General features: G+C 43.3%; 1 protein-coding gene and 1 non-coding gene across 2 annotated transcripts in view; one reads left to right on the top strand and one right to left on the bottom strand.

Annotated features, from left to right (window-relative positions):
* Positions 1 to 206: 206 nt before the first annotated feature.
* Positions 207 to 13,853, bottom strand: part of PAPSS2 (3'-phosphoadenosine 5'-phosphosulfate synthase 2) — a 73,702-nt gene continuing 60,055 nt past the window's right edge. Inside the window, exons 8-12 of the mRNA XM_054572802.1 lie at positions 11,537 to 11,742; positions 5,820 to 5,955; positions 4,373 to 4,641; positions 3,068 to 3,297; positions 207 to 2,472 (exon numbers count right to left, since the gene is read on the bottom strand). Coding sequence (XP_054428777.1) covers positions 2,331 to 2,472; positions 3,068 to 3,297; positions 4,373 to 4,641; positions 5,820 to 5,955; positions 11,537 to 11,742 — 983 coding nt within the window. The 3' untranslated portion in view covers positions 207 to 2,330. The remainder of the gene's footprint in view (positions 2,473 to 3,067; positions 3,298 to 4,372; positions 4,642 to 5,819; positions 5,956 to 11,536; positions 11,743 to 13,853) is intronic.
* Positions 6,530 to 6,650, top strand: LOC129070076 (U6atac minor spliceosomal RNA). Its single transcript, XR_008529088.1, has one exon. It is a non-coding gene; the product is annotated as a U6atac minor spliceosomal RNA (small nuclear RNA).

The raw sequence follows: 13,853 nt of genomic DNA, 5'->3' as shown, positions 1-13,853 counted from the left end.
TACTCTGGCCTCTCATCGTCACTAGGATCCAGCAAGTAAGGATCTGGGGAGAAGGAGGGAGGGGCAACAAGTGGTAGCTTTGAGTTGGCGCTCACACCAGTCTTGTGTGGAGTGAGGGCTGCCAGCAGTCATCTTCATTCAGCCTCAGGACAGAGAGGAGGGGACTCAAGGAGGAAGAAAACCAAAATGCACGCTTTTCGGAAGGTCACTGAAACAATGGGTGGAAACAGGCATCCTTTCTGCATACAAAAGTAGCAGCTGCTGAGGTTAGTGAAGATGTGGGTTACTGTGAAAAAAAAAAAAAACAACTGCTTCCAACCCTGCTGGTAGTAAGTACTCTTTGATGACACTTTGGGAAAAAGGGAGCAAGTTAGGAAAAAAAAAAAATTCAGATCTTCATGCAGTGCAATCGTGGGGGGAGGTCCCTGAGGAACCCAGTCAACCTCTGAAAATACTACTGTAGTGCTGTGTCACTCACAGCTAGAGCAGTTGCTAAAGACATGGGTAAGGTCAACAGCCCAGTAATTATAGTCTGAAACAGAGTCACTGCTGTTTCCGATTATATGAAGTCACAAAGCTCTCAACGGTCATGTGGTCAACCCACACTCTGTTATAGGCAGAAAAGACTCAGCTTTCATTCTGAGAAATTTATTAAACTAAGAATAAGCATCAGTTATACATACCACTAGTCATTTGCACTGTGTGGCACTAGGGCAGAAGGGCAGTTTTAAATATTTTTAAAAATCACAAAATACATGGGTTAAGGCACTACTGGTTGTCTCATGTTTTCAATAAATACACTTTTTTTTTAAAGGCAGTTGTGAGTACCTCTGATGAAATGAATATAGGCACTCTATTATTAAAGAGTTACACTTTTGCTGTGGCCATTGTATATTATTCTTAAAAGAACCTTCATTAGCTAAGATTAGCATTTTTAAAAAACAATGTTTTTAAAAAATCACAGTTTTCTCTTCCCAGTTTAAGTCTCTTCCAGAGAGACCTATGTATATAAGGTACTGTTTCTTCAAATATCCCTTAGCACCAGGAATTATGCATAAAGTACAAAAATTGCCTCCCAGGAGGTAAAGTCATTGAGGTTAGATGTCTCAGAACAGCAGTAAGTCTTTGAAAAAAGAAATTTCTTTTCCCCCTAATAAAATCAGCTGGATTTAAAACTCTGGGCCTTTCAGCACCCAAGAAGGCTGCTGCGTAAGTGCCCTCTATTCACGGAGCTTCAGTAAGCAGCTGAGGCAAGTCAGACCTGGCTTTTGGGTTGTACTAGCAGATGGAGGTCCAGACAGAGTCACGTGGCCTGGTCAATGCCACCAGCATTTCCCAACAATGCCAGTTTTGGGTTTTGCTGCAGCACTCAGTAGCTCACAAACATATGCTTGTACATTGTCTTAGTCTGGTCACCTGTAAGGTGAAGGGGTTGGATTTGGTGTTTTCTGCGATCTTTCCCAGTTCTAGCAGCTCACGAGTCTGGTGGTGTGAATGGTTTTTGGTTACAGCTGATGCCGCTGCAGTCTATAGGCACAGCTTCTTCACAGGACACAATGACCACAGCAAAGAGGAGAAAAAGTCACTTTCCACAATATTGCCAGATGGTCCTGGGTGGAAATCTTTCATCAAAGCACTCTATGCTATTTAATGAAAAGGCACTGTTTAACTGGAGTTATATTATTCACAGAAGTGCAATAAGACTTCCCTTATTAGATAATGTAACTTCAGTGCCATAAGTAGGTTGCACAGATCTCTGAGATTACATTCACATTGTCACACATTTGGTTTCTCCACTCAGGTCATCCTTCAGCATATAAGAGACCTGAGCAGTAAGACTGGACAGAGCATGAGGTGAAATATTAGGAAGAATCTTGACATGAGCCACACCTCATTCGGGATGAGAAATTTTTTTTGTCATTTGTATAGAAGAGGTTGCTCTAATGATTTATTTTTTTACTGGTATGTGACATTGGGAGAGTGTAGGTTGGCAAAACTTAACCTGGAAAATATGCTTTACTTCCTAGCAAGTAAATGAGACACATGGTCAGAACTTTACAAAATCTGGGGCCTACCTGCTCAGGTGCAGTAGACAATACAAATAATTTCATTCTAAAGTGATAACAATATTGCTTTTACCTGCTAAGATTTGGTCTTCGGTTTGACATTTTCCTATATATATATTGACGTTGACTTTAAATTTTAAATAATTTTTACCTCATTATAAAACACTAAAATCAGTTATTGAGAAGCAATTGGATGTGAAAGCATCTGATCACAAAAATAGAAGAGGGAACCAAAAAGCACGTGAGAAAGAAACTCTGGGGCATTTAGCTGCTCTTCTCCAGGGACCTGTAATAATCTGTCAGGACCTTCCATGCTTTGGGGGCCATGAAGCCATCTGGGGGGTTCTCTCCTTCCCGGGCCAGCTTCCTCATACGGGTTCCTGAGATGAAGTCAAACTCGCTGTGCCTGTCACAGGGTGGGAACAGAGAACTCCGTGTAGGTAAATAACATCTTCCGTAAAGGTTCCTGGATTATGTTATGGGTTCTAAGACCACATTTTCTCCTTCTGTAAAGTGCTGCATCTTCTAAAGTGGAAAGTTGCTAAATCTTCAGCTTAGTTAGGGAAGTTGCAGAAGAAGGGGAAATAATGGCAGCTGTGCATTCACTATTTCCTCTTTATCTGCTCGTGGGAAGTGTCTCCTGTTGCTCGGCCCACTTCTCTGAGCTCTGAGCATGGTGAGTACGCCCTGACGCTCATTAAAGTCTTTTTCTGCATGGACTTCCTTTCACTTAATGTGCCAGGCACACAGTCCTGGCGCTCAAGAAATGTATGGTAAAAAAGAAATATTTATGGACCATCTACTCTATTCATGGGCTGTGCTACAACTTTAGGGAACACAAAATATGTAAGACCAGGTCTTGGCCTTCAAGGCATGCCCACTCCAGGTAGGAGCATTAGGAGCATGTAGAGGTGCACTGGAGTCTTCCAAAGGGCCAAAATTTTGCTTCAACATTCCAGTTGTACAGATGTGGACTACAGAATCTTCCTTTGAATACCTACCTTTCTGGATCGTAGAAGTCCATTGCCTTTTTGACTTTGTTGTAGGCAGCCACCCGGAACGGAATGATTTCCACAGAGGTGAGGCCAGGGGCCATGCTCAGGACCTTGCCCCCGTGAGTGGCTTCATACAGGTCTTTCTTGGTCTCAGGGTGCGGCATTCCTGCAGGGTCCCGGCCCACAATGTAGAAATTGGCCCCAGCGATCATTCGGGACCTGCAGTGCCACTGGACCTAGGAAACATTACATAAGGGACATGCTGGTCATCACTGGCCAGGTCTGGGGGTCCCTGTTTATACCTTTATTCCGCCTTAAAAGTAATTCAGTAATGTAATAAATTCAGAAATAATTCCAAGAAACTCAATGAGGTGTCTAAAGGCTCAAAGCTCTCTTCACCTGCTTGGTTACGTTGGGTAGGACGGGAGCTTCAAAGGTCAGAATACCCCCTGTTAGAACCTGAGATTACATTTCCTAATCTCTCCAAACAGGCTAGCAGACCAGGAAAACTCCGATCTTACTGTTCTACAGAACTGTGAATTTTACCTGCCTGTCTCTCTCTATTAAGAATAAATCACAGTTTAAAGGAAATTACAAACTTCACTCTCTCTTATCTGACTGCCAAGAATGAGCTAATTGCATTTCATATGCAGATAATGACTCTAGTTCAACACAGCAATGGAGTTTCAAAATGAATGGTCCTTAGATAGAAATACAGAGGATGGAGAGGAGAGCGAGGAGGCCTGAAGCTTTGATCTGGTTGAAGAGAATTAATTTGTTAAACTCAGTTTGGCGCATTCCAAAGGGCTGAGACCCTTTCTATTCATCATACTTCCCACAAACGTGTTCAAATCCACTACACCCGTGGTACGGTGCGACAAAGAAGGTCTCTGACTGATAGGCTTGCTGCGTGATTGAAAGGAAGATACTAAGCTTTTAAAGGCATACTCTCCATGAGCTTATAATGCAGCTCACAGAGCATGGAGAATCACTTAGAGTCGCTGGAACTTTGGACATTGAATATTAGGTTAGACACCACTTGCATTGTAAACCAGTTAACTTGCATTATCCACCTCATTTACATGCACCTTCTGTATTCTCAGAGGCAGTGTATAGCAGACTTGATTTGATGTTTCTAGCACTTTTATAAGCGCTAAGTGGAAACATAATTAAATTGGATAAAGAAGAGAGAACAGAAGATTTCAGAATCTGCTCATGATGAGGAAGGAGCCCAAAGACTCCTTTGATCTCGTAAGTATAATTGGAGCCTGCGCTTTTGAGTCCCATAGCCCAGCTCAGGGAACTGCTCACCTCTGTGGGGCCAGCATACAACATGGGAGATGGGAAGATGGCAACAATGGTTGACTTGGGGTCCAGGACCCCTTCCTCCAGCACAGCTGCATGCTGCTTCATCCGCCAGTCCAGGGGCACGTCGTCATCCTTGGTCCAGCCACCCAGAGGGTGGAGCAGAAGGACCGGGTTCTTGTAGCCCCGCTCCAGGAGCCGGCGACGGGTGTCCTGCATCAGCAGAGCGTGGCCATTGTGCACAGGGTTGCGCAGCTGGAAGGCAAACACCACATCTGGGCAAGGGAAACATAAAAGCCAAGGTCAGAGATGCAGTATCGTTTGTCTTCAGGAACCGAAAGGAAAGGTGAAGCTGTATTTATTGTTCAGTGCGTTCATTATAGCCACTTGATTTTATTATCAGCTGGAGAATCCACCTGGTGGATCTTTAGGGCTGTCACTCCAAACGTGCCAGCCAATGCCAGGCTGCTTACACAGGACTCAGAAGCAGGGAGCCCCAAGAGGGAGAGCCTGATTCAGAAATGAAAACATTTGTTGCCAGTATCTTCCCTGCAAACCAAGGCTCAGGCAGGTACACACCCACCTTCATCCTCTTGGCCCCTGTTCCAGTCTCCCTCCCCCAGGGGGTGAATAACGATGAGGGACATTTTCTGGGGCCTCTGCAAGGTCTCACCAATCCAGAGATAAAAAATTTATTTCATCTTCAAAACTACTTAGGGCCCTGGTCTCGTAGCTCAGTTGGTTAGAGCATCATACCAATTTGCCAAGGCTGCGGGTTTGATCCCTGGTCAGGGCACATATAAGAACAACAAAATAGAGGTGTTCCTCTTTTGCCCTTCCTCTCTCTCTCTCTCTCAAATCAATTTAGAAAAGAAAAAGAAAAAAGGAAAAAACCTACTCCACTTAGTGATGGATACCTGAGAGTCTTAATTTTTCTTCCTGGTTACAAAATAATATATAGCCATTATGAAAACTTGGAAAATACAGAAAAGTCCAAACTAGAATATAAAAACCATCCATAATCCTATCATTTTTTTCTCTCTTTTTCAAAATACGTGAAGTGAGAATCTTCCCCTCCCCTGGGCCCAGCTCTACCCTCAAGTGGCAGCTGCTGCAGGAGATGCTCCTGCTTCTAGACACAGAAATAGCGCAGCATTTTAAAAAGTTACTTTGTTTTCCAAAATTACATTATACATATGGTTCTTCAAGTTGCTTTTTCACTTGATAAATATACTCGGTATCTTTCTGTGTTGGTGCATGTTTTTTAACTGCTGGATAGTATTCCAGTGTATGGATGTGATTCAACTTTATAAGCTGTTTCTGTATCAACAGACATTTTGATAGATGTTTCCATCTTTTTAATACCATAAACATGCTGTTCCTGATATCCTTAATTCTATAACCAGAGGGTGGGAAGCAGTAGTAACAAATGCGTCAGAGCCAGCCTACATACCAGCATTCATTTCCTTAAATTTCTGTTTGAGCTCCAGAGGTGTCAGGCGATACTGGTCCAGCCCATCATTCCACCTTATTCTCTCCAGCACTTGAAGGTCTCCGCCAACCAGCCAATCCCCACTTTCCATCACCATCTAGAAAAACAATTATTAAAATTAGTAAATGCTGATTTCTGTTTATCTGAAAAATTTTCTCTTTCTGGACCAGTCTTGGGTTACTGTTGAAAAGCTGCCTTGAGTTCTTCAGCATTTCTAGCAGGGTATTTATCAAACTTTTTGGTCTCTCAACCCCTTTATACTCTTAAAATTTATTGAGAACCATCAAAGAGCTTTTGTTTATGCAGCTTATAGGTATCATTTTCCATGTTATAAATTAAAGCTGAGAAGCAAAACAGACCCAGAGTGCCTTCCTGAAATGGGTCAAGGCCACGCACAGAAAGGGACGGACGGGTGGTGTGCCAGCCAGGAGCCAACTTTCCACACCACCGTGTTCTGCTGCGGAACCAAAATGCCTAAATCTGACCTTCCAGATTGTTACCAAAACATAGTTGTCAAAGTAGAAAGATAAAAAAAATTTTTATTTAAGTTTATTAGTTAGATATGTAACCTTTAAAGATAATATGTGGGCTTCCGTTTGTATTTCTACTGTGGGACCCACAAATACGAGGTGTGAGGAGTGGGCAAAGTAAGGAAAAAGAAATCCGTGATCGCACTGGATGAAAGGAGAGGGGGTCAGCACTCTCCTTGCGGGGCTGGAACGAGCCCTCGGGCCTGACAACACACAGTTAAGGCATTGCCACCTACCTTGTGGCATCGAAGCATGGTTTTTACCTCTACAGTCTAAGCTTACACAATGTATTATGTCAATTACATCTCAATAAACTCACACAAAAAAACCATGACAACCTTTGTTTTTTCTATAAACAAGTATGTTGCAGTACAATGAATTACAACTCAGAGCAAGTGTCCATACTCAAGCATTAAGACAAAAGAGAATCTTATTCCTCAAATAATGGTCTTAACAACCCTTTGTCTGATCAGATTCCATAACTGCCTTTTGCCCTCCACAAGGACGATGTGGCCATCTGAAATGTCACCAGAGGGGAGGGAGGCAAGAGTGAGGAGAGAGCTGATTTGATTGCAAACAGTGGTCAGAAGACACCAAGGTGGTGATGGAGTACCTCTGGTTCACACTTCCTGTCATGGCCGGATGTTGGGTTTACAATGACTTGCCTTCCACAAGGGTTCAGGGAATATGGATGAGAATAGAGCCACAGTTCTCAACAGTGGGTGGGGAGGGTTGGCATCTCGTGTGTAGAGGCCAGGGGTGCCACTCAATATCCTACATTGCACAGGATAGCCCCTCCCACAACGAGGAGTTGTCCGGCCCAAATGTCAATAGCACTGTGGCTGAGAAGCCCTGGGTGGAGAGAAGGTGATTGTATGAAGGATTTGGTTATGTTTTCATGGCCCCTTTCAAAACTCGGTGCTCAGAAAAATCACTGAACAAGAAGATTTTCAAATAGCTATGCCTATGCATTTACTTTCTCCTCATTGCTTAGGTTAGACTACAGATAAACTTGTGAAAATTCTAAGACTCCAAATCCCTGAGAGTGTAGTAACTCATTCTGGACACGAGGGGTCCACCCTATACTGGTTCTGTGTGTAAGGCAACATTGAAGCAATTTTGTTCACTACCTAGCCTAAAGTGTGCCTGTTTGAAAAGCAATGCTGAAACTATGTTTTTGGTTTTAATGGAGAGGTATCAAGGTCATCTCTCTCCCCAAAGTGATTCAACGGTCCACAAAACTGTGCTTCTGCCTTATTTCCTAGAAGTCCCACCTCCTGCAAAAGACAGACAGGAACCACAACCAGCTAGAGAGTTTGCAGAACTGTACACACACAGGGAAATGAGGAACAGGCTTTCAGGGAGGCTAGCGAGGCAGTGAAGGGGGAATTGGGCTCGGAATCACAGACAGCATGAACGCAAAAAGGAGGAGAGGGTGACTTCAAACAGTAGGAGGAAGGCTGTGAAGGGGTGAATGTGCTCAGAGAGGGTAAGGAGAGGAAGACTTGAACGGGACAACCTGGAGGAGAAGAGGGAACATGCAAATCAGAGAGGAGCAGCTGAGGTCAGGAAGGTGCAGAGGTCAGCATGAAACGGGGAGAGGAGAGGAAAAAAGCAAAAGGAAGGGAAGAAGTGGTGAGTTCAAGAAAAGAAGGTCATGATGACAGTGTTCGGAAAACAGAATTGAGAAGAAAGAGTAACGTGATATAAGTGGAGAATATATATTCTTTTCTGCGATACCTATCTTAGTCATGGAATTCGGCGCTGCAAGGAACTTGTGGAATTAATGCCCTCACTTTCGGAGGAGAAGGCAGTTTTACAGAGGGAAATGGCAGAGTTCAAGTGCAAACAGTTGACTCCTTCAAACAACGCTCTCTTCCCACTGCACCCACTGCCCCTCATCAGTGGTCTCCATGCTGATATTCAGTGTGACCTTCAGAGGCATCTTCCGTTCATCCTCCATACAGGCAGCAATTACTATGTGCCAGGCCCTGGGCTTGCTGGTGGGGATTTGATGGTGAACAAGACAGATCAAGATGTGGTCCTTGATCTCATGGTTTGGCAGTCTGAGTGGGCTGACAGAAGAGTAAATACTGTGGGACAGGTGTGGACAAAGGCAAAGTACTCTGGGAGGACAAAGAAGGGACACCCAGTCAGGCTCATAGGTCATGGGAGTAAGACCAACTTCTTAAAGGGGAAAGGAGTAACAAATAAGGTGAGGAGGCAGGGGTGAAGGAACAGTGTCCTAGCTTGAGGGACTAGCATGTGCAAAAGTAAGAGAGAGGACGATGAGTGGCGAGAATGCAGGAGGAGAGACTATGTTGAGTGTTGGTGGTAAGGGGTCGTATGAAGTCATATCTTTACAAAGAATTCCCAAATAAAGCTTCAGTCGTTCACGCTAGCCAAAAGATGGAGAAAGGATCAGAGAGGAGAAAGGCAAGAGACAGGGAAGAAATGAAATGTCCTGGCACAAGCTGAAACGGAAGAGAAGTGGACAAATTCAAGCAACACAAGAGGCAGAGACATCCAGATTGGTGGCTGAATGAACAAGGGAGAAGACAGAGGTAAGAATGACATCCAGGTGTGGGACGTGGCCAACACTGGGGTGGCGGAGCTGCTCACTGAGCTGGGGGACACAGGAAAAGAATCAGGTTTGGGAAGAGGGTGCACATGTGCAGTGTGAGGTGCTTGGAGGACACGGCCAGGAGGAGCCGTACAGGACAGAGCTCCGGATAGGTATCTAATGTGCTGGTTCTTGGCCTTCACAGTATGATAGAATCACAGGGAACTTTAACCCCCAACACCCAGAACTGACCCCAAGGCAATTAAAATCTGTGAGGGCAGGATCCAGTGATGGGTGATTGTTAAAGCTCCCCAGGTGACTCTGTTGATGAAAGTGACCATACGGTCTTCACTGCAGAGTTAAGGGGAAGTCATACCCTGTTCTCTTGGTTTCTACATCTGTAAAATAGGAGTAATGATTCTTAGCTACTTCACAAGAGTGTTGTGAGAAATAATCAGTTTGGAAAAGCTTTGAGAGCCATGGATGAAAGGCAACAGGTCTCCTCTGAGCATTATTTTAGTAAGTTTAACCTGCTCCTCTTCATGCTTTCATCTGCCACCATGTCACATGGTTCCATCTTAGTGACCTGAGAGAGGGTCTGGATGACTTGGATGGAAGGCCAAGGTGACTTCCATGGGGAGCAATGCAACCGGGGCAGACCATTTCCCTAATGACTGACCATTTTTCCATGGAAAAATCATTCCCAGTGCCATGTGGAAATACAAGAAGGCCTATGATTACTTTGGGAAGAAACTACTTTTGGAAGGTTTGGGGTTCTCAAAAAAGAAAGATATTTAAGCATTATGTGAATTTCAAGGTATTAAAAAAAAAATGCAGTTTCTTTCCCAATAAAACCCATATGTTGTGAGTGTGGTAAACTCACCTGCCTCACGTCAAGTGTAGTGTGTACAGGGGGAGTGGCTTTCTCTCTCTGGTTACCCATGGACCATTTCTCACAACCAGACAGCACACTGGGAATGTTTACAGGGTCCCCCTAATAACCTCATGGTACAAAGTCACTGACTCTATTTTCAAGGCCACAATCACATGACCGCTCTCCCTGGCTTCTCAGAAATTCTGAGCGCCAACTGCCAGCCCATATGACAAGACAAGATGAAAAGAAACAATTGCTGAAGAGTGTCCTTAGGTTCTGTTTGGTTGGTGGATGTCAGGCCCATACAGTGGAACTATCTCAGTGGGCATGGTGACAGGCAACCATTCCTTAGGTCACTAAGTGAAGATGAAACCACAAACCTATGTAGGATTATAATCAGGGAAGGAATGAAACAGGCATAAATTAAGGCCCAGAACACAATTCCTCAAATAGCACTTAGTGTCCAGCCATTTCCAGGACAGTCTGCCAACCTCTGGAAGAGCGATGGTTCAGATGGCTTTGAGCTGGACATGCGTTAAGATTAGAGATGCTTATCTGCAGGGTGGAGAGTTGGGTCCAATAAATGAGAAGCCGCTTTGCGGCCAACTGACCTCTTGTTATCAGGGGCTGCCAGCAGCAGCTTTAAAAAGGCTGCTGCTCTCTTGCAACATTTATTTTTTTCAACTGGGGAACCAGATTCTGACAGGTTTATTTAAACATCCATTTTACAGGGTCTCAGGGCTGAAAGAGATCTTGGAGTTATTTTGAGTCTGGACCCCTCCTTTTATAAATGAAGAAACTGAGGCCCTCAGAGAAGATGTGCTTTTGAGAGTCTCCTGGACCTCAAATTGGCCTCTTCCTGTGAACTTTCTGAAAATGAGTGACCACAGCTAGGGAATTTGACAAGTCAAATTAGAAGTATATGTCTTTTTAAATTTCAACCCTAATGCTTTAATCTCAGATGAGGAATCATTTCTGGAATCAATTTCACATATTTTTCTTTATGGGAAATGAACCACCTCCAGCAATTCCATAATACCTTCCACTCCCACCCTGCCACTAAAAACAATTAGAAATTGTGATGGAATCTGAGGAGTTTTAGTCTATTTTGCCTTTAGGCAGGACAGACTTGAAATGATCCTAATCAGATGAATACAGTTTTCAGTCTAAAAACTATCCACTAATGAAAATGTGGTATTTTCCCTCTGGAAACTCTGCCAATATCTGTACCGATTTTTGTTTACTGAAAGGATGTCACTGACCCCTGCCCTGGCCACAGAACATGAACTTTGAGTCTCTTTCTCATGGTTGGTTGGAACCCTTCTGTATGAAGAAATTGACTTCCCTTGTGAATTTTCAAGACAGACAGGCCTGCAAGGCCTGGCTGTGGTTTCCTGCACAGGCACAGTTATTCATGATGCTAAACTAAACTACCTGCCCGGCACAGTTGCTTCCCATTCAGCTGAGAGAGCCACACATCACTGAATCCAAGGACACAAGAGATCATTTAGACCAGCCCTCAACATAAAGACATTTTTTTGCCCCTTTCTAAAAAGATTTCTAAAGCAAAGCCTGCAAAACCTCCCTTAGAAATGTGTTCTTCCATCTAACCCCAGTTTTTCTAAGTCCTTCATGAAGGAATTAAAAAGAACTATTTTTGTCCCAAGTTGAAAGAGATCAAGGAAATTTTTCCAAAGGTTTGGCAACTTACTTTGATATGAGGATGTTTCGCACACATTGTCCCCCACACACGGGAGCAACGCTCCTCTTTTCTATGTTCGTAGAATTCAGGATCTTGTAAGATAGCCACCCTCCGTCCACCGTGGGTCAGGACAAACTTGCTGCACCCTTCCAGCCGCGTCTTATCATCCGCAGAGACGGGCAGTACAATGGGAATGCTCAGGTTGATCACTCCGTCTACAGAAAGAGCCAAACAGTGCGTGAATATGGAATACAAAGTGTGCTGTCCCGTAACGGCGATTCGGTTGTGCACAATGTGCCTTCCAAACATTTCCTGCAATAGGCATTGAGCCCTAACCCCAACACTCTCGGGTTAGCTGTACCAGTTTCCTTCGAGTCTATGATGAGAAGTCCTCGAGGGGCTTCTCAAAGCGGGAGATGGGGCATTTGCGAAAAACAGGTTGAGTTTCAAATCATGGAGGTTGCTTCAGTAATTTGGGTGACCAACAAGGGGTGTCTCCCCTCTGGGTTCCCCTTTTAAAGCTTGGTCCTAACCTCCATGCACTTGGAAGCTTGAAGCCTTTAAGATCCTAACTAAACAAAGTAAAAGTTGTTGAACCAAACCAAACCAAAAACCTCCAGTCTTTCTTGGAAATAACCTTGTAACAACATTGGCAAGACTCCATGATCCGTGTAGGCTCTAACTGCACTGCTAACACACTGAATTGAAAAAGAAAAAAAAAAAATCAGACAATATTAATCAGTAGAACCCCAAACAAGCAGTCCTCTGATGTTGTTTACTGTGGTGCTGGCACAGCATCACCTTTAGATGTTTTTAGAAAGATTTAGCTGGGAATCACAAATCTTGCTAGCTCAGCCACAACTGAGAAGCATCAGTCAGAGAAACAGGGAGGAGTGAAAAATGACATAACATTTATTTACTAAAACTCCTGCACTTTCTCTGGAGAGGGAGCTCCTTTCACCTTTATGCTGTCTCTTTCGTTAAAAGGTATTTACGTAAACTGGATATTCTGGCTTCTGAGCACACAACACAACAAACTGGAAGATGTGGAATGTGGTGTTCAGAAAATTTACATTTTCAGCTGCAAGAAATGTCAAACGATAGCTTGACCATAAAGGTCAATTTAAGATTATGAAAATTATGGGTCTTAGTACCCAGATATATGGTCAAACATTATTCTAGATTTCAAACATTTCTTTGAAGGCCTTTTTAGATGAGATTAACCTTTAAGTCGGTAGACTCAATAAAGCACATCATCCTCTCTGACGTGGCTGGCCTCATCCACTCAGCTTTACTAGAAAAAGCCTGACCTCCCAGGACGCAGGGGGAATTCTGCTAGCAGACTGCCTTTTTTCCTTTTTATTGAACTGATTGGGGTGACATTGGTTAATAAAATTATATAGGTTTCAGGTGTACGACTCTATAATACAGACTGCCTTTGGACTTGAACTGTAACTCTTCCCTGGGTCTACCGCCTGCCAGCCTGCCCTGCAGATTTTGGACTTGTCACACCTCTGCAATTACCTGAATTGATTCCTTAAAACAAACAAACAAACAAACAAACAAACAAACAAACAGTCTCTTTCTCTCACCCCCTTCATCCCTCCCTGCCCCTCTCTCTCTGTACTATTTCTCTGAAAAAACTGCATTAATACAGAAACTAAACACACAGAGTCCTGGGGCTCCTTTAGTGTGAGGCCGGCGACCTGCCCAGTCTCCCAGGCCTCAGCGCACCATCCCGTCAGAGCTCAGCTTAGTAACTGGGAGAACCGATGAGAGTGGAGTCATTTTTTAAAGTTTCCTTTCTTCTTCTTTTTTTTAAGTGAATAAGAAGTTGTTTGGTTTTTTTAGAAGAACATTTTTAAAAAAATGTTTCTAGATAAAATGGTTAAAAGGTGTAGCTGTGTTTTTTTAGTTTGTGGCTTAAAAGGATGCAGTTTGGCTCCCTGGAAACATCTAATGTTTTAATGAAGCCAGATAATTAATGTAAAAAAAATTACACAACTGTTTCCCCCTTCTGTAGTGATGCCCTAACATTCTAACACATAAATCAGTTGTATTTACAAGATAAGAAAATGGAAGCACTAAAGAACATTAGGGAGATTTCTCGGGAGTTTCAAAGTTCAAAACTCAGAGGAAATGAAAGGAAGGTGAATAAAGAAAATATTGAACTCCAGAGAAAACAAATGTAGTTATTTCTGGATTTGAGGAATATACCGTAGATTAATGAAGTTATTTTAAGGCTAATTTTCAAAATCCAACATTTAGAATGCCTCCAATAGAATTAAAGATCTGAGATCTGAGTTCTGTTTTGGTGGGTAAAATA

The sequence above is a fragment of the Pteronotus mesoamericanus genome, unplaced genomic scaffold (assembly GCF_021234165.1).
Source record: "Pteronotus mesoamericanus isolate MK-2021 breed Mesoamerican mustached bat unplaced genomic scaffold, CSHL_Meso_final contig_24, whole genome shotgun sequence".
In the NCBI taxonomy this organism is placed as follows: Eukaryota; Metazoa; Chordata; class Mammalia; order Chiroptera; family Mormoopidae; genus Pteronotus; species Pteronotus mesoamericanus.
The sequence above is the reverse complement of the archived record's forward strand: the minus strand, read 5'-3'. Positions and strand labels throughout refer to the sequence as shown.